The 21,039-nt window shown below is 40.7% G+C and overlaps 1 protein-coding gene across 1 annotated transcript; it reads left to right on the forward strand.

Annotated features, from left to right (window-relative positions):
• The first annotated feature begins 6,767 nt into the window (after positions 1–6,767).
• On the forward strand, positions 6,768–8,727 carry LOC109218934 (cingulin-like). Its single transcript, XM_019383329.1, has 7 exons — positions 6,768–6,849; positions 6,933–7,030; positions 7,140–7,313; positions 7,527–7,763; positions 7,885–8,076; positions 8,143–8,412; positions 8,479–8,727. Exons 1-7 carry the CDS (start codon positions 6,768–6,770, stop codon positions 8,725–8,727), a joined length of 1,302 nt encoding a protein of 433 aa, XP_019238874.1.
• Positions 8,728–21,039: the final 12,312 nt, after the last annotated feature.

Raw genomic sequence — 21,039 nt, forward strand, 5'->3', positions numbered from 1 at the left:
ATTTTGCATAAGGCTAAGCACTGCCTTCCATTTGCATGGGACTAAGCCCTGTCCCGAATCTTGCATGAGACTAAGCTCTGTCTCCATCTGCATGAGGCTAAGCCCTACCTCCATTTGCATAAGGCTAAGCTCTGCCTTCCATTTGCATGGGACTATGCCCTATCCCGAATCTTGCATGAGACTAAGCTCTATCTCCATCTGCATGAGGCTAAGCCCTGCCTCCATTTTGCATAAGGCTAAGCACTGCCTTCCATTTGCATGGGACTAAGCCCTGTCCCGAATCTTGCATGAGACTAAGCTCTGTCTCCATCTGCATGAGGCTAAGCCTGCCTCCATATCCGTATAAGGCTAAGCCCTGCCTCCATTTGTGTAAGGCTAAGCTCTGCCTTCCATTTGCATGGGACTAAGCCCTGTCCCGAATCTAGCATGAGACTAAGCTCTATCTCCATCTGCATGAGGCTAAGCCCTGCCTCCATTTTGCATAAGGCTAAGCACTTCCTTCCATTTGCATGGGACTAAGTCCTATCCCGAATCTTGCATGAGACTAAGCTCTATCTCCATCTGCATGAGGATAAGCCCTGCCTCCATATCCGCATAAGGCTAAGCCCTGCCTCCATTTGCATAAGGCTAAGCTCTGCCTTCCATCTGCATGGGACTAAGCCATGTCCCGAATCTTGCATGAGGCTAAACTCTGCCTACTATTTGCATAAGGCCAATCATCACCTTTATTTGCCGAGACTAAGCACTATCTCTCCGGCACCATCTATTTACTCCTCTTTCGGGCTAAGCTCTACCCTCAACCTCACAAGACTAAGCCTTGTCTTTTTGATTTTAGCATCATATTATTGCATCTCATGGGCTGAAATATCGCCAACTTGTCCAAAGGCGTCATTGTCTAAAGGCATCATCCTCATAGCCGGAAGACACCATGCAATGGCCTGAGGATCTCTCAAATTTGCATATCATTATTCAAAGGCGTCATGGTTCGGAGGAACCATTTTCATGGCCCGAGAACATCATTTCATGGCCTGCGAATCCCTCACTGAACAATTCATGGCCCAAGACATCATGGTCTAAGGACGTCATCCTCAAGCGTCCAAAGACAATTCTCATGGTCTGAAGGGAATCTGCATCATATTTAAATTTCCGCACAAATATATACTTGTAGTATCTCTTTACTTGCAGGTGACCCGATAAGCAACCGCTACCCCAATAGGAGCAATCCCGCTCCAGTTCTTTTAAATTATCTCAAATCTAACCGCTCACCATAACCATTTTTCACCCATCCCAAAACCTCATGTCCGTTCTTGTGATGACCTCATTGGTATATTATGTCGATGAATCCAGGGATATGTAGGCAGCTCAGGAACCAGAGTGCGACCTAAATCTCTCAAACCATCTTGCTCGGTCAAAATTGGCCATCATATCTTTACCCGACAACTCTTTCAGCCTTCCCGGGTAAAGAGGGGCAGCTGTTGATACCCAATTTTTTCCTATAATATTTTCAAATGCATATATACCTTCAAAACTATGCATTAGCATCAATTGATATTTTTCCATAATTTCTACATTTCAAATCAATTTATCCCAGTATTTTATTTATATAAATAATTACAAATTACATCACAAAGGACTTTATAACAATTTCATGGTTTAATTTTGCTATTTATATTCATATTGAGCTCAAATTATTTCGCAAATAGCCACATCTACATTTTGGGTTACAATTGCGATAACTTTGCAATTATAGCCCATGCATGCATTATTGCATTATTTTACCAAAAAATAGCTCATTGTATTTTTAAAAGATTGAGTAATTATTTTAAAGCATTTTTCATGCATGAAATTATTTTTTTATAATCAGTTAATTATTTTATAAAATATATTTTATCAATTATTTGGGTATTTAACAAATAACCCTTTTTATTTCAGACCTAACCATTTTTACCAGCCCAAAACCCCCTTAGGCCCAATCGACCTACCCGACCCAATAACCCCTCTTCAATCGTGGCCGTTGATCTCCACGTTCACCCTTACCTTAATTAACCCCTAACCTACCCCAAACCCTTTTTATTCTCTCAAAAGCCCGCCGTCATCGTCTCCCCTCATCTCTCAACTCTCTCTCAACCTAACCCTAACCCTAGTCGCCGTCACCGGCGTAAACCTCCCTCCTATGGTGCTTCTATGTCTTCTCCGACCACCCCTAGCCTCCTACACTCCATGGATCTTCTACTTCATGAGTCCTTGAGAAGATCTCAAGGAACTCCAACTGGTTCTGGTTTGAAACTTTGTTTACCGGCCTGTCTCAGGCCATTTTACGTTCGTAAGTAAGGATCTCTCCTTGTTTTATTACAAATCTATGGGTTCTTGACCTATTCTCTCCACCTCTGCTATTTTTCTGAAAATCCTAGTTCGATACTGTCGATTCTTCTTAGATCTTTATAGATCTGAGGTGATTCGAATGTTATTAAGTGTTATCCTTCAAAAACTCTTGTTTTAATGGATTATTTCGATTTTTAATCACTCTTTCTAAACTAGGGTTCATCTCAAACTTTTCTTCAACGATTTTTCTAAGTTCTCAGTGTTTAGTTAATTGTTTCTTCATCATCTTAACTGATTTTCGCTTGAATGTTCAAACCCTAGTTGATTCTGTGCAATATACTGGTTTCTTCGATTTTGTTTCGATACTCTGTTATTTCTGTGATACCAGTCGTATTAGTTTACTTCGTTTTTGGGCTTAAATGTTTTCCTTGTTAAAATCCAGTATTTCTTTGGGATTTTGTCCTAATTAATCTCTATTTATGGTTCAAACCTGTTTTTCTTGCTGAATTCTGTATTTCTGTGAAGCTTTACTTATTTAATTTCTATTTATGAAATCTGAGTAATTCTTTCCCAAAAATCAGTATTCTTTTGAAGGTTTTACCGATTATTTCCTATTATTTTGCCCTGTTAAAATCTGTGTGCACAGATCTTATTTGTGACTTTACTTGATCACACTTGCCTTAATAAGTTATCCGTATGGTTTTGGGATTCTTACTGATTCCCTATTTGGTATGATTTGGATTCCTTACCCTATTTAACCCCCTTTTGCTGTGACCGTTAAGTGATTACCCCTAATTAAGGGGTTTATTCCGGACTCCCTTACATGAATTGATTCGGTGATTATTTGATTGCCCCTAATTGACTGACTTCTGATTCTCTTTACCTTATTTGCTCTACTCCCTAAGTGCTATATATACACACTTGTTCTACCTCTCAAGGACACGGACAGTAGTTCAAAAATACACACACACACACACACACACTCAAACTTTCTTTCATCTCTCTTTCTGCTACTTGTGCTCATTGCTTGTCTAGCCAGCTGAAAGACAAGGCTAGACTGTGGAACTCTACCTGCTTTACTTTCTGCACTTTGCTTCCTTAACTGGTATGTTCTTATTTCAATATCATTCTGGAATTCAAATCTATGTTCTCCATAGTTGTTAAATCCATGCCTATTTCCGCACTAATTTAACTGATTATGTACTTAGTTGTTCTTCCTGTTTACTGCTTTGATCAGTATGCCAAAGTTTTACCCCCTCTTGTTCAGTGTTTTAATCAGCATGTGTAGGTTTCAATCTTCTTGTTTGCTAATTTAGCCAGCATGTTTACTTGAGCTCTTGTCTGTTTCCTTCAACTAGCATGCTCATTTTAAGTAGTTCAGGCTCCTAATTTATCTGATTAACCACAATTGGTATGACTAATTCTGTGTGGTAGACCCTTGTCCTCAATATGGATATTCCTGCATTCTGTCTCTATGCTCTAATGTCTATTATCACTTTAGCTTTAAGTATAATTTCCTTGTTAATACTCTGAATCAGTAGTTTGTATTCTAATGCTATGAATTTGGTCACTGGTTGTCAATCAATCCCTGCTTGTTCTATGTACTGGCTGATCAATATGCTTCCCCTCTTATCCATGTTCATGTGTTTCGGATTTAAGCTCCCTATGTTCCCAACCCCCCTGATCCCTGTTTGTAAACTTGTTTGTCTTCACTTAGAATTAAGTAATAAATGGCTTTGAATCTGGACACTCTAAGTTTTTGTGATTGTTTGGTTGTTTGTTGAATCTTTGTTCTTCTCAGAATTGCTTCCAAAACTGTTTTCACTCTTAACATTTTTTTCTTAAAACTGTTTCCATTCCTGAAATACCTTTTCACTCCTAAAATTTTTACCTCTATACTGTTTTTACTAAGTTCTTCCAACTATGTCAAGCACTCTCACTTCTACTCTTAGATTATTTAAGTTCTTCCCCTCCAGTGTGTGTACTGCCTAGGAATCCATGAGATTCCTCCGAACTCTGGCACACTGGGGCTGGCCCTTCCACACTGCACATAACTACTTCTCTATTTATAAGGATGTTGGTGTGAGCATCGCCCGGGGCCCTTGGGAACTTTGACGCACCAGGATACCTCATTGGATACTATGGACTATGGCATCTTGGACTGTTTTGAAGGCCTGGTACTTCCAGGTTCCCTTTGGGCCTATTTCAGACTCCCTATAGCATAGCTTATATTTATTATGTAATTTATATATTTATGGTCTGTAATGATAATCTTTGTAAACAGATATTGGGAAATTAGTAAAAGGGAGGGATTCTTATATGATTTTTGCGGAGAAACCGGGTAGAAATCATGCCTTTAGGTCTATATTATGTTTACTTGCATTAGAAATCATGCTTTAGGTTTATACTATGTTTACCTGCATTAGAAATCATGCTTTAGGTTTATACTATGTTTACCTACATTAGAAACCATGCTTTTAGAATCACTTGGCATACTGTACAACATGTTATAGGCATATTACCTCATTTCTTACGAAATTCTATTTCTGCATAATCATGATCATCTAGAAATCCCGTTATTAAGTTACTGTTATAATTCCGCCTAATAAAAACGTCCATTCTTTCTGTGCATTATAGATCTTGCCTTAAGACTGTATTTGTATTCGCTTTAAACCATGTCTACATCGCCTAAATCAATAACTATCTTGTCTATAAAAATGCTTAAAAACAATCCCAACACTTAGATGTCATAGAGATAAGTGTGTATAAACCATTTCTGTAATGTAATAGTCAGCACCTAGACCAGCATGCTTATAGGACTTAATAAATTCAAACCGTTTTAAACTGATTCCCAAAATTCTGGTTGCATTTAGACAACATGTTTATAGGGTATTACAGATCCATGCCTAGGCAAGCCTATAGGTAATCAAGGTCTAATAAAAACTGTGAAACTATGCTTTGCTGACTGCCCAGATTCAACAGGTTCTAAAATCAGTAGGCAAACTTATTAGGTCTCTATCGCTTCGCCTTAACACAATGCTGCATATTCTCTCCTTGTCATGCTCACCTAGATATCCTGTTCTAGGACCTTTCTGAAATATCTGAAATCTGTTGTTTGAGACGTGCTAATTGTCTGTTTATTTGTGGAGGTAAACATGAGCCCCTTAATTGTTTCTTACTTGACAGTCCTGTTTGTTCTTTGTTGTCGCTTAGATTTTCCCTTTTAAACACCTTAGGAGAGTCTAGAACTGCCTAAAATTAGAGGTCCTAAACACCTCCGGGACCACAAAGAAGGGACGGGTAATGCACGCATAGAGTTCATCTAATTAAAACCGCTTATATAACCGCTAAGGGGAGGGTAATTGGGTAGTAAAAGGATATGATGACCTGTGCGGTAATACCACGTGTAGCCCCTCTAGTTGAGGAAGGATTACCGGGTATTGTACAGATGTGATCCTATAGGCTAACAAACCTAGCACTTCCCTCATCTTATTTACATATGCGTGCTTAGACTGCTTATCTGTTAAATTTCCTTTATCTTATATGTGTGCTTAGACTGCCTATCTGTTAAATGACTAATTCACAAAATGAGTTTGGCCGGGACCCACCGTTGTGGACCTCGAGGGGTGCCTAACACCTTCCCCTCAAGGTAATTTCAAGCCCTTACCCAATCTTTGGTAACACAAACCGGTTTTATGAGTTACTTGCAATAGGTGCCCTAACGCACCTTAAATCCGTTAGGTGGCGACTGTTCAACTTTTGTACCCCTTTCCCAAAAGGAAACGGGTTGTCCCAAATGAATGTCGAAACCCTGACTTCCGCTGCAAAGATGGAAAAAAGGGGGGCGCGACACATATGACGTCTAAGTAATGATTAAGACCCAAAAGTTTTAAATTCTCCCGCCTCTTTTACGTATAAAATGCGCACGCGCGATCTGTCAAACGTGATGTGTCTTAGATACACTTTTGAAAGGTTGAGTGTGTAATATGATTTTCACTGTCAGAAAGTGTGTAACATCCATGTTTACCCTTAAAATTGGATAACAATTAAACTTATAATGTGGTTTTAAGGTGACGTTATTTCAGTTGATACCAATTGATGAATATGAAGATTAATAATGGAAATTACAATAAGATAAAGCAAACCAATGTTGAAACGTAATTCAACCCTCGAGCTAGAGTGCCCTCGAACTGGTTGATGCAAGAACAGTTGAAAATATAACAAGCTGATGAAAAATAACCCTAGGTCAAATCCATCCCTCTTTTTGGCGGAATGTTATTCTGCTCCGATTCTTTGCGAGCAAAATCGAGGGGATGCCTTTCACCCTCGACCATCTCATCAGGTTGTACAGCCCCCATCTCTATCGGGGCGGGTTAATAAGGCTTCGGCGTTGGGTTGTCAAGGTGCTATTCTCGAGCATAGATGAGGACAAGGATCGATGATGGATGGGCCAGTTCGTTCGCGTGAAGACTTCCGACCTAATCCCGGCCGAGAAGATGCCATTTCCCGAGAAATGGAATATGGAGCGTAAGTACAATCCCTCATATAGCTTCCATTTATTGTTTTGTTTCCTTTGTTTCTTCTCATCGACATCCCTTTCTACGATGTAGCGGTCTCTTGGATGCCCGGTGCAATTCCTAGCCTCGAGATCTGGGTTCGGGACCTGGCTTCGACCTCTTCATACGCTGAGTGCTCATGGCGTGATTTGGCAAGGGGCCGATGGGAGGCCAAAAATCCTGGTAAGCCCCTATTCACGTATTTGACGATTTTGACTAAAATATTTCTTTTCATACTCACTTGATTTCCTTTCACACAAGCCTCAGACAAGATGCTATCATGAGGCATCCGTCCGGGAGGAGGAGGTTTCGCCCCCGGCCCCGAAACCGACGAAGGATAAAAAGAGAAAAAGGGTCTCGACCTCCGAGGATCCAAAGCCCAAGAAAAGTAAGGCTCGTAAGCCGAAGAAAGACAAAGTCGCTCTGCTTGCTGAGGTAGCTCAGTGACTAAGAGAGGAAAAAGAAGAAGATGAAGACGACGGCTCCGAACTGGTTTTTCGAGTGAAGAAAAACACCGAGGCCCCAAAGGCCACTGAGTCGGTGAGGGTTGAGGAGATTTAGCCTCGAACCGAGGAGGTCTTGGAAGAGGGCCCGGGCAAAGTCCCCGAGTCCTCGGAGACTGAAGATGTCTCCCGCTGAAATGAGCAGTCGGCGGGTATGTCTGAAGGGGCCCGCTCCAAGGCCCTTCGAAATGAAGAGAACGTCCCAAGTGATTCACTTGGGGCAATAGTAATTGGAGACTCGCCGACTCTCCCTGCATTTTTCGAGGAGGAAATTCAGGATGCCCAAGCTTTGAGGACTCCCGATGTGGAAGGAGCCCACGAAGGGGAGGACCTTTTTCGTGGTTGCTTTACAGGAGTTGAGGATGCTACCGCCCTGAGTGAGGCATCGAGTCTCTTTGACGAGGCTCAATGAATCCTGAGTCGGGTAAGTCTCAACTCCCTTCATCGATATCACACTTGTATTTATTTTTTCTTGTCTAATTTCCTTTCCTCTTTCTGCATAGGCCTTAACACTCCATCGGGAGGCATTTTCTAAATCTCGAGCAGACCTGAGCCGATGCGAGGCCGATCTTCAAAAGCTCACGAAGGAGAGAAATGCCCTCAAACTTCTCAGCGGGCAAAAAGAAGAGAAGATCAAGGACCTCCGAGCCGAATTGGCCACAGTTCACAAAGAACAGACCGACCTGATTGAGCAGGTAATGAAATTTTTAGAAGCTCATGGTTTCAGTTTGGGGTCTATGGCTAACATTTCAATCTCACAGGTTCAGCAGAAGTCCGAAAAGATCGAACAGCTCCGTAAGGAGGTTAACATGATGAGGGCGGAGACCTTGGGGTGGAAACAAAACATGGAGCGCCTTGCCTCGGAGAAAGATGCTGCTCGAGCCCAACTGTCATTGGCCGAAAGTCAGCTTCAAGGCATCAAGGAGGAAAGATCAGCTCAAGCCAAGAAAATAGAGGAGCTCGAGGCTCGGTTGGCTGCCGAACATGCAAAGGTTAAGTCTGAGGCAGAAAAAGTAAAGGCTGACGCAGAGGTGATCGTGGCTGTCTACCGATCTGATGCTGAAGCTGCTTAAGCCCAAGCAAGAGAGTCTGCCGAGGCCGCTCAAAATCGAGCTTTTTGGATTGCCGAGCTCACCAAGTGCCAATATCGGAGGGAAACTCTCGAGGAGATCCATGCTAGAGGTTTCGATCTTACTGACGACTCAAGGAAAGCCAAAGAGCTTGAAGATGATGCCAAGGCATTGGCCTCCTCCGACGATGACGATGACCATGATGCCGGAAGCAAGAGCGATTCCGAGAGTGTGGAGTACCTCGATGGAGAGGGAGATGCCCCCGAAAATAATTAGGAACCTTAGGATTTTTCTTTTTTCTTTTATTTTTCGTGTAGGACCCTCATCGGTCCTTGTAAATATCTTTATATATAAAAGACCTCTTTTCTCTCTGACTTGTTTTCATTTCAATTTCTGCCTTGTGCTTCATTCATGCGTTATGAAGATTTTGCTCACAAGTTCGAAGCTTAGGCAATTGGATCGAGGTCTGGCTAGTGCAGTCTTTATAATCAAGTGCATAACTTTTCGAACTCAAAGTAGGATGACTCTTAGGTTTTAGTTGAGTGAAGATAGCTCCTCGAACTCAAAAAATGAAATGGCCCTTAGGCTCTTGGATTAGGCCGATATGGCCTCAAAAGAATGGCTCCTTCCCTTTTCGGCTTAAAATATTAATCATATAACAATTTGTTATGCTTCAGCATGATATAAAGTTTGTTCGAGAGTTCGAACAATCCGATACCCTTTAGGGTTTTCGAGGGTTGATGTTATCGAAACCCTTTATAATTTTGTTGAGGGTAGCCCTTTTAACCGGTTTTGTGAAGATATTAGAAGGCTATTTTTATTACGGAATTCGGACGTCTCCGAACCGTGTTAGTTTGGCCGTAGCCTTTATCTTGAGATTTGCCTCTTGGGCTTGTTTCTCAATTATACTTCGAACTTGTTCGAAATGTCAGTCCCCGAGTGGGGTGGCCGTGGCCTATAAAAATGAGGGCTGCCTTTTCAAGGTCTTATGATCTCGAGACTTTAATAATTTGATTATGCCAATTTTTCGGACGACAGTCCCCGAGTTGTTTAAACTTCAGCTGTGATCGGCCCTTAAGCCTGTTTTCACAATATACCAAAAGTATGAAATTGTAAAGTAAAAATTTCTCTAAGGCATGAAATATTCGGCAAGGAAAACTACTTTTCTCAATAGATTATACATGCGTACATGTTTGCCTTTAGGGCTCGAGTAATCTACATGGGCACGATTTGTTCGACCGCTTGGTCCTTACAAAATTTAACCTATCGAGACCCTGTCGACACGAAGTATCTTCCTTGTAACAAAGTCGACATCCGAGGGTGATGCTCCCTTAGTATTCAAGGTTGATTGTAATAAATCCTCGAATACTGCTGAATTGCTCTAAGTTAGCACGAACAATGGTTGCCTCAATTAAAAACCTCGCCGGGAAAATCCATTTGGGACAAAAACCGATCTAAGGGAAAAAGAGTGCAGCGCGTGCTTTCAGACCTATGGACTTTGTGATGAAGAATCCTTTAATGCCTTCGATTGAAAACCTACAATTGGTTAGTATAAAATATAAATGAAAATGGAGAAGGTCATACCTTAACAGTAATACCGTTTGAGGAGTGATACGTTCCAATTGTTTGGTAATTGCTCGCCGTCCATCGTGCCAAGTTTTTAGGATCCTTTTCCGATGATATCGAGGACCTGATATGGTCCCTCCCAGTTCGGGCCAAGTTTTCCTTCGTTTGGGTCCCGAGTATTGAGGGTGACCTTTCTCAGAACTAAGTCCTCGATCTTAAAGTGTCGAAGAATGGCTCTTCGATTGTAATACCTTTCGATCCGCTACTTTTGTGCGGCCATTCGAACGAGGGCGGCTTCTCGTCTTTCAACTAGCAATTCGAGGCTCGTACTCATAACCTCGTGATTTGACTCTTCTGTTGCATAACGAAATCTGAAACTAGGTTCCCCGACTTCGACCGGGATTAGAGCTTCGCCACCGTAGACTAAAGAAAATGGCGTTGCCCCCGTACTGGATTTCGACATTGTTTGATACGCTCAAAGAACCTCGGGCAATATTTCTCTCCATTTTCCTTTAGCTTCGTTCAATCTTTTCTTTAGATTTTAGATGACGGTCTTGTTTGTCGATTCGGCCTGTCCGTTTCCCACTAGGATGATACGGCGTTGACAGGATCCTTTTTATTTTATGGTATTCAAAAAACTTTGTCACTTTGCTGCCGACGAATTGCTTTCCATTGTCACATACAATCTCGGCAGGTATCCCGAACCGGCATATGATGTGGTCCCAGATGAAGTCAATAACTTCCTTTTCTCTGACCTTCTTGACGGCCTGTGCTTCCACCCATTTAGAAAAATAACCATTCATAAAAAAAATGAATTTAGCTTTACATGGGGCCGTTGGTAGAGGGCCGACAATGTCTATTCCCTATTTCATGAAAGGCCGCGGGGATATGACTGACTGGAGTTGCTCTCCGGGCTGATGGATCATCGGTGCAAACCGTTGGCACTTATCACATTTTTTGACAAACTCCTTAGTATCTTTTTTCATGTTGTCCCAGTGATACCCTACTCTAATAATTTTGCGAATCAAAGACTCGGCGCCGGAGTGATTCCCACAAGTACCTTCGTGGATTTCTCGTAGAATATAGTCGGTGTCCCCTGGCCCTAAACATACCGCTAATGGTCCATCGAACGTCCTCCTGTACAATGTTCCATCTTCATCTAACGTGAACCTAGCAGCCTTGGTTCGTAGGGCCCTCGATTCTTTGTGGTTCGGTGGGAGTTTTCCATTTTTCAAATAATCGATATACTTATTCCTCCAATCCCAAGTCAAACTTGTAGAATTTATTTCGGCATGACCCTCCTCGACCACAGACTTCGATAATTGGATGACAGTCCCCGGGACGATATCATCTTCTTCAACCGATGACCCCAAATTAGCAAGTGCATCTGCTTTACTATTTTGTTCTCGAGGCACATGATCTAGAGTCCACTCCTTGAAGCGGTGCAAAGTTACCTGTAGCTTATCCAAGTACCATTGCATCCTATCTCTCGAACTTCAGAACTTCTGTTTACTTGATTAACCACCAATAGTGAATCGCACTTGGCTTCAATGACTTCTGCCCCCAAGCTTTTAGCTAGCTCGAAACCTGCAATCATGGACTCATACTCGGCCTCATTATTAGTCAACCTAGAAGTTTTAATGGATTGTCTAATAGTACTACCTGTTGGTGGCTTCAAAACAATGCCAAGCCCGGACCCTTTCTCATTCGAGGCACCGTCCGTGAAAAGGGACCTTACCCCCGACGACGTACCCGATTTTAGCAGAAGTTCTTTCGCCACTTCGGGTACGAGGGTCGGCAAAAAATTGGCCACGAAGTCGGCCAAGATTTGAGACTTAATGGTCGTTCGGGGTTGATATTCAATATCGTACCCGCCAAGTTTGACTGCCCATTTGGCCAATCGCCCCGATAGTTCGGGCTTATGCAAAATATTTCGGAGAGGATAAGTGGTTAACACACATATTGGGTGACACTGGAAATATGGCTTTAACTTTCTAGATGCGCTTATTAATGCAAGTGCTAATTTTTCTAAGTGAGGGTATCTAGTTTAAGCATCTCCTAGAGTTCGACTTACATAATAAACAGGGAATTGCGTACCTTGCTCTTCTCGAACTAGTACCCTACTTACCTCTATCTCGGATACTGCCAAATATAAGTAAAGCTTTTAATCTACCTTCGGGGTGTGAAGCAGAGGTGGGCTCGATAAGTATCGCTTCAATTCTTCTAAGGCTTGTTGGCATTCCGGGGTCCATGCGAAATCCTTTTTCTTTTTTAGCAAGGAAAAGAACCTATGACTTCGATCTGATGACCTCGAAATGAATCGACCCAAGGCGGCTATTCGTCCTGTTAGCCTTTGCACGACTTTTACACTATCCACGATTGTGATATCTTCGATAGCCTTGATCTTATCGGGGTTGATCTCGATTCCCCGATTAGACACCATGAAGCCGAGGAACTTGCCAGAGCCGACTCCGAAGGCACATTTTTCCGGGTTAAGCTTCATGTTGTACTTCCTCAAGATTTTGAATGTTTCCTGCAAATGAACTAAATGGTCCTCTACGCGCAGGGACTTAACCAACATATCATCAATGTAAACTTCCATCGATTTACCTATCTGTTGCTCGAACATTTTGTTAACTAGGCGTTGGTATGTAGCTCCTGCATTTTTTTAGCCCGAAGGGCATTACTTTTTAACAATAAGTTCCAAACTTAGTGATAAACGAGGTCTTTTTCTGGTCCCCCGGGTTCATCTGAATTTGATTATACCCGGAGTAGGCATCGAGAAAGGTAAGGATCTCGTGGTCGGCGATGGCATAGATCATGCGATCGATGTTAGGCAGTGGGAAAGAGTCTTTAGGGCATGCTTTGTTTAAATCCATATAATCTACACACATTCTAAGTTTGTTCCCTTTTTAGGAACTACGACTACGTTGGCAAACCACTCGGGGTATTTTACCTCCCGAATAGACCCTATTTTAAGAAGTTTGGTTACCCCATTCTTTATGAATGCATGCTTCACCTCGGACTGGGGCCTCCTTTTTTGCTTCACTGGTTTGAACCTGGGGTCGATGCTTAGCCGGTGCGTTGTTATTTTCGGCGGGATCCCTGTCATGTCTAAATGGGACCAAGCAAAGCAATCCATATTATCGATAAGAAATTGAATGAGTTTTTTCCTGAGTTCGGGGGTTAACCCCGTTCCCAGGTATACCTTCTTCTTGGGCATGTACTCGATAAGTATGACCTGTTCCAGTTCCCCGACTGTTGATTTGGTTGTGTCTGACTCTTCGGGAACAACGAAGGTTCGAGGAGTAAGGAAATCCTCTTCTTCTTCTTCGATTACCTGTTCCTCCGGCTCGATCGGGACTGGGATCGCTGATTGCTATTTGGCCGCCTGCTACCTTTGGTGTTCGACTTTTCAGAGGTCGAAGTCACTGGTATCGGTGTCACTTCATCGACTGCAAACATTTCCTTTGAAGCGTGTTGCTCTCCGTAAACCGTTTTCACACCATCTTCTATTGGGAACTTCATCATCTGATGAAGGGTTGAAGGTACTGCCCTCATGTTGTGGATCCATGGCCTCCCGAGGAGTGCATTATACCTCATGCCGCCTCGATGACATGGAATTTTGTATCTTGGATGGTCCCGGATACGTTCACTAGTAGGATTATCTCCCCCTTCGTTGTTTCGCTTTCCATGTTGAAGCCATTTAGGACCTGGGATGCAGGTACAATCTGATCTTGTATGCCGAGATGTTCTACGACCCTCGATCTGATTATGTTTGCTGAGCTACCTGGATCCACTGGAACACGTTTAACTTGAATTTTATTTAACAAAATAGAAATTACCAGGGCGTCATTGTGCGGCTGAGATATGCTTTCTGCTTCCTCGTCATAGAATGATAGGACGTCCTCGGGCACATAGCTCCGAGTCCATTTTTCTCTGGTGATCGACACCTTGGTGCGTTTGAATACAGGTCCTTGTGGGACATCGACACCGCCAACGATCATATGGATTACATGTTGTAGTTCTTCCTACTCATTTTTTCTGCTCGCATCTCTCTCCCTGAAGTGGTTCTTAGCTCGATCACTGAGAAATTCTCGAAGGTGACCCTCATTGAACAACTGAGCTACCTCCTCCCTTAGCTACCTGCAATCTTCAGTTCTATGGCCATGTGTGCCATGATACTTACACATCAAGTTTTGATTCCTTTGGGAGGGATCGGTTTGTATAGGCCTGGGCCACCTGGTGTCTTTGATTCTTCCAATAGATGACACGATCCTCGATGCATCTACACTGAAATTATACTTCGATAATCAAGTTGCCTTCGCGGGGTCGATATGTTTATCGAACCTATTCTTACTCATGATCCCCCGAGAGCTTTGACCCCGATCATTTCTCCTATCGTTCCGAGGAGCGTTATAACCCGGGCCGCTATTTCTCCTATCGACATACAGCTGATACCATTCCTTGTTTGATCTTGATTCCCTGTCTGTATCCCTCGGGAGCTTGGCTGCCAATCTATTAGGATGAACTGAACCCGAGGGGGCTCCCAACTGGTCGTCCTCGACCCTGATCTTCGATTGATAGCGATTATGCACGTCTGACCATGTCACAGCTGGATACTCGATCAGATTCTGCTTTAATTGTGAAGACGCGATTGAACTCCGCTCATTCAAACCCTGCATGAAAGCCTGTACAGCCCAGTCATCCGAGACCGGTGGTAATTCCATTCGCTCCATCTAAAACCGGGACACGAACTCCCTTAACATCTCGTTGTTCCTCTGTCTTATCTTAAAAAAGTCTGATTTCCTCGTCGCCACCTTTATGTCCCCGGCATGTGCTTTCACGAAGGCGTCTGCTAACATAGCAAACGAATCGACAGAATTCGGGGTCAAGTTGTTGTACCAAATCATGGCTCATTTTGACAAAGTTTCCCCAAAAATTTTCAACAATACTGACTCGATCTCATCATCATTCAGGTCGTTTCCTTTAATCCCACAAGTATATGAGGTAATATGCTCATTAGGGTCGGTTGTCCCGTTATATTTGGGTATATCGGGCATGCGAAACTTTTTATGAATGGGCATCGGAGCCGCGCTCTGAGGGAATGGTTTTTGAACTTTTTGGCATCCAAACCTTTCAAGACCGGGGGTGCCCCCGGTATTTGATCAACACGTGAGTTATAAGTCTCCACCTTTTTGTCATTGTCCTCAATCTTCTTTTCCCCGGACTCGATCCTCTTGGTGAGCTCTTCGAGCATCCTCATAATTGTGGGGTCAGTCCCCGAGCCATTTTCGTTTGACCTCTCTGGCGTCGGTTCTGCACGTCGAGTATTTTTTGGTTCGGCTATACTCGGAGTTTTATTCTGACTTTGAAGTTGAGCGATGGCAATCTGTTGAGCTTGCAACATCTCGAATATCACTTGGAGGCTGACTCCCCCATCTCCTATACCCTGTGTTCCTTGGCCCCCAGATCGGGCTTCCCTGCGTACACTTCCTCCGGGATCTGCGCCTAAATCCGCATCCAAAGCAATGTGCGAACTAATATCAACTGGTTCCACATTTGGCACTTCCCCAGGGTTTATCGGTGGTACACCGACCCCTACATTGTTGTTTTCCCTATGAAATCCAAGACCTTCATTGTCGTGAACAGGTGCGTTTTGCGAGTTTGACATGTTTAATCCTAAGAACGAAAATTCTTGACAAGAACAAGTGTGAAAATAACGTGTGTTATCAGAATCAACACTGAAATAATCACTATTATCTTTAGCCCCACGGTGGGCGCCAAACTGTTTACCTCGAAAATACGAGTAACAATTAAATTTAATTTTTGGATTTAAAGATACGTGATTTAGTTCAATACTAATTAATACCCAAGTAATCTGAAGTATAAATGAAAGGAACAAATAAAACCAAACCAGAATATAGGCCAGTCTCGACCTCGAGCCAAGGTGACCTCGAGATGGATCAAGAACAGTAAAGCAAGAATAATAAAGCTAAAGGACAATTCTGATGAACAATGAGCGAGAAAGTAAGAGAGTATATTCTTTGCCAATGATTGAATGTCTTTACAAATGATTGGGCCCCCTTTATATAATAGGGGAACCCTAAATAAGGTACATTTCCATTTACACTAAAGAATCTTATTGGGACAGCTGTCTAACCGCCTAGTATGGATTCGTACAAATCTATTCCGGGACTTGCTCCACGATCTTGGGGACGTGGCAGGAATCTTCCTCATTCTGTTACAAATCCATAACGGCATTATCTTGAGGTCAGTCATATTAGGCTTCGACGTTCTTCGAACACTTGGTTCTTCGAGCCTTGTACTGTGTCATCGAGCTCGAGCCTGATCCATCGAGCTCGAACTCGGTCCATCTTGAACTCGGACTTAGGGCGACCCCTCGAGCCCGAAAAATTGGTCATACCCGATTTTGACCGTATACATTCATTTATACATGAGCGGAGGAAATAATAGAAACAAGAAATGTCACAACTCTAAAATGTTCAAGTCATGCTCGTCTCCCAAAACTGCTGAAAAACCATTTCGGGAAAACTTCTTAATTTTTTCAAAATTTCTTTCAACCAAACACTATTTCAAGAATATCATTTTTTAGCATTTGCAAAAAAAAAACTCATAGCTGTAATAATTTTAAAATTTTCTGCAAAAACTTAAAACCTTTTCTTCACCATTCTTTTCACTGCCTTATTTTATGAAACGGCACAATCTTAATTTAGAAATGTAGCATATAGTAGACCTAGGGCACTAGAGCTAGTCCCTAAAGCCCCCATATTTGAAAAAAGGTAATAAATTTAATGAGCCATCATTGATCAACCCTGAAAACACAAAGAGGTACGTAATAAATGATCGATGATGTAGTATTTTACGTTTTACCATCAAGTAATTGAATGATGCAATACATGAGAATACTGTTGTTTCTTATTTAAAACTATGATCTTTTGGTAGTTGGGGTTTTTTAAAACTTCCTTACCTACTAATTTGACAGGTAAAATTAAAAGAGTTCTCACTTCACAAATCACAAACATTTTCTTGCGTTTCAAGACTTTGACAAATGTGGCAAAGTTTCTCTCATTTCTACCTTATTTATTTTAAACTCTTTCTCTAAAAAATTTAAAAAGGTTCCACAAAACTCTATCTTGCCAATTTTTTCATTAAAGTGATTAGCTAAAATATGGTGAAAAGTTATCGCTTTTCTCCTTTTAACCTTTTAGGGGGAAAATAAAGAATTGGTTATGAGAAAAAATACTGATAAATTCTTCTCGAAAATGCTCTAAAATCCATACATCATGAACCGCTAAACAACGGTAGAGGACGACACAAGTGTTAGATTTGGTGGACTGACAGACGACTGAGACAGACATTAACATTAAGCACTCATGAGTTATTTGATTTTATATGTGTTAGAGTTTGCCCTGATTTTCTTATTATATTTAAATATTATTTTTTTTGGAAGAAAGGACAAAGAGTTTACCATAAACAATAATAATACAATAGCTTCCATAATGTAATCCTTAAGAGAGTTTTGTTTAGAGGGAAATTATACTCTCCATAGTTTTTTGTATATTTTATATTAGTTTTCTCATATGTAGGTCAATTGCCCAAAATCATATTATAGTATATTATTCTTTTTTTTGGTATAATTCTCTTTGTCGTCTGATTATCGTCGCCAAAGTTTACTTTGTTAGCTTTCGCATGCCTTGTTATTTCGACCGCGACAAGTAGTATCAGAGCCAATGTTTCAGAGCGAGATTGAGACAAGTTCAAGGTGGATTCAGATCAAGCTATGCTGATTTGATGATAATAAATCTTTTGTCCAATAAAAAGAAAAAATTCAGTCAGAAATACTACATGTGAAAAAAAATCTCAATCATAATTTCGAAATTTCAGTTGCTGCATCTTTAAAATTAAACAAAATAAAAAAATTAACTCATGCTTACTTTTAATGCATGGACTCCACTTTAACATTTGCTTACTTTTAAGTTTTAACGCATGAGCTCCACTTTTAACACTGCTCACTTTTAACGAACGGCTCCAATATTTTTAACCCATGCTCACTTTTAACGCATAAGGTTTCAATTTTTAATCAATACCTATTTTTAACCATGATAAGCAGCAGTGATGACGACTATGTGAAAAATGAGGATTAAGTTTATTTTGCCAAAAATTTAGGCCAAAGGGGAGAATTGTTAGGGTTGCCCGAATTTTATACCATATTTGAATTTTACCTTTTCTTGTAGGAAGGACAAAGAGTTTATCATAATTGATTTTACTTTTTCCTAAAAGGAAAATCTCTTCCATATTTTGATAGATTTCTTTCTTGCGGGAAAAGGTTGTGACCTCTAAAAATTGAGAACCCTACTTCATACACAAAAATAAAATAGGATCCACAATTTAGTCCTTAAGAGAGTTTTATTTAGAGGAAGATATTCTCTGCATAGTTTTTTATCTTTTTATATTAATTTTCTCATATGTAGGTCAATTGAGCAAAAACATATTATAGTATTGTTTAATCAAAAAATAGTTTTGAGGTCAAAGTTAATATTAGAATAAATCGGATTTCTAAACCAAATTTACTTCACTTTTTCAAATATAAAAGAATAAAAGGTAATGAAAATTTCATATTCAAAACAAAGGAAAGAAGATTTATTGATTGTTGTAGCTTTCTTCCAAGAATTGATAGTAAAAATCTTCAATCAAGCCGAGAAGTAAAAGTGAGAGACATATTGTATATATTTGTGAATTTTTTTATGATCGTACAAAGTATGGTAAGGAGAGTTTATATAAGGATACAATATGTAACTGTTTTCCCCACTTAATTGTTATCTGTTACTAACATTAACTTCATTAATTATCCGTTACTCAAATTATTCGTGTACGGTTATGGAAATAAGGGCAGGTTCTATAAAGCGGTAGTTAGACCGACAATGTTGTATGGAGCCGAGTGTTGGCCACTCAAGAAATCTCATGCCCAGAAGATGAAAGTAGCAGAAATGAGGATGTTGTTATGGATGTGTGGGCATACCAGAAAAGATAAGATTATGAATGAATATATTAGGGACAAAGTGGGTGTGGCTCCCGTGGAAGAGAAGTTGAGGGAATCGAGGCCGAGATGGTTTGGTCATGTGAAGGGGAGAGACGCTAATGCCCCTATTAGGAGATGTGAGAGGTTGCCCGTGGCGAGTCAGAGAAAGGGTAGAGGGAGGCCTAAGAAGAACTGGGGTGAGTTGATTAAGCAGGACATGGCTCTGCTCCAGCTTACCGAGGACTTGACCCTCGGTAGGAAGGTGTGGAGGTCGAAAATTATGGTGGTGAGTTGACAGACAGTCTAGAGTTTTGCCTTGTCATATCAGAAGTAGTAGTAGTACTAGTCAGGTACCTTCCTATTCCTAGTCCCTTGTTTCTATATGGTATGTCAGTATTAGCAGTAGGATTGACACCATTCTTGTAGTTTGATATCCTTGGATCTCTGTCATTATTCGTTGTATTATTTGCTTACACTGTCTTATTATATTGTTGTTGCTATTATTTCTCTATTGCTCCAATTTTTACGTTCTTGAGCCGAGGGTCTTTCGGAAATAGCCTCTCTACCTTCATAGGTAGGGGTAAGGTGTACACACTACCCTCCCAGCCTCACTTGTGGGATTTAATTGGATTGTTGTTGTTGTTAAGAAAATAATAGATAACCGCGTATAATTAGAGATTGTGCTGATTCCCTTTCCATAGTTGTAATTGTCAATGAATCTTCCTCTTCTGTGGTCTTCATACATCCCGTGCCTATCTCTTCTTTCCTAATTTTCAGATACGATATCTTTTGTAAACAATCTTGTGGGTGTTTTAACCGCGCCTGATCATTCTTCTTTATTGATCTTATTCAAATACCACCTGTCAACATATCATTAATTCATGTGTCATATCTATTTTTCCACCAATACAAGTATATTATCCCTTTTTAGTATAATTCTCTTTGTCGTCTGATTCATCATCACAAATATTTACTTTGTTAGCTTTCAGATGACGCTTTATTATTTCGATTCTAATAATATGTTAGTATACTGTATTTGTAAAATAATTCTGAAAATATAAATGAATATAAACAGAAATGAACATAAACAGAAATGACATAAAACTAATTCGAGCCCACTGAATTCACAGTGTTTCCTTAAGGAATTTAATCCCCTCTTAGTACCCAAGGTTATGGATTATTTCCTCCCAGGATAAAATGAATTACACACTGTTGTAGTGGTACTGCAAACCCCAGTGTTTCAGCGAACACAAAGTTCGAAAGCAAATCACACTTACTTTTGCTTTGTTTGATGCTAAAAGTATGCAGAAGAAGGAGAAGAAACTCAGAAAATCGTAGTGAAATTTTGAGCAGAATAGTGTTGTATTTATAGCCAAAGTTGGGCTGAAATCTGAAGAGGTGCAACTCTTCAGAATGGCTGTTTATGCAAAACGGCCACCGCATAAATGTCATTACATAAATGGCCATTTACTCAACAATAAAGAGGGAAAATTGAAGAGGGTAGTTAATTTTCTGTTACCAAAACAGAAAAACGGATTGGATTTAGTATTAATATTTAATATTAATATTCTGCCGAAGCCGAGCCGAGCGAGAGACGACGGCGCGAAGCTTGCCTTCTTCTCAACTCTTTAAGAGCTAGAAGAAGAGCAATTGCTTATATACCCATAAAAACCCTCTTCCTCTTTCAATATGGGACAATGTCCATTTACCAAGGGGGGAAAACTTAAAATTTCACTCAAAAATTTCATTTCCCTCCATTTCCCATTCACCCTCTTTTAAGTATTTAATATATTAATTAAATACATAAAAAACCCAACATAATATGTATAAATGTTTATGTACTGGATAATAATAGAATAATTGTTGGTCAATAATAATATAAATATTGTATTAATACAATATGATTAATAATACAATGAAATTATACTCTGTCTTTATATACTTTTATCTACGTACTACTACTACTACTACTACAACAA

The sequence above is a fragment of the Nicotiana attenuata genome, unplaced genomic scaffold (assembly GCF_001879085.1).
Source record: "Nicotiana attenuata strain UT unplaced genomic scaffold, NIATTr2, whole genome shotgun sequence".
Classification (NCBI taxonomy): Eukaryota; Viridiplantae; Streptophyta; class Magnoliopsida; order Solanales; family Solanaceae; genus Nicotiana; species Nicotiana attenuata.

What these genes read in the sequence shown, in the direction of transcription:
- LOC109218934 (XM_019383329.1), top strand. Translation starts at nt 6,768, where the DNA reads ATGGGCCAGTTCGTTCGCGTGAAGACTTCCGACCTAATCCCGGCCGAG. An exon ending in CGAGAAATGGAATATGGAGC is followed by an intron (nt 6,850 to 6,932) that starts GTAAGTACAATC and finishes TCTACGATGTAG; the next exon opens with CGGTCTCTTGGATGCCCGGT. An exon ending in AGTGCTCATGGCGTGATTTG is followed by an intron (nt 7,031 to 7,139) that starts GCAAGGGGCCGA and finishes CTTTCACACAAG; the next exon opens with CCTCAGACAAGATGCTATCA.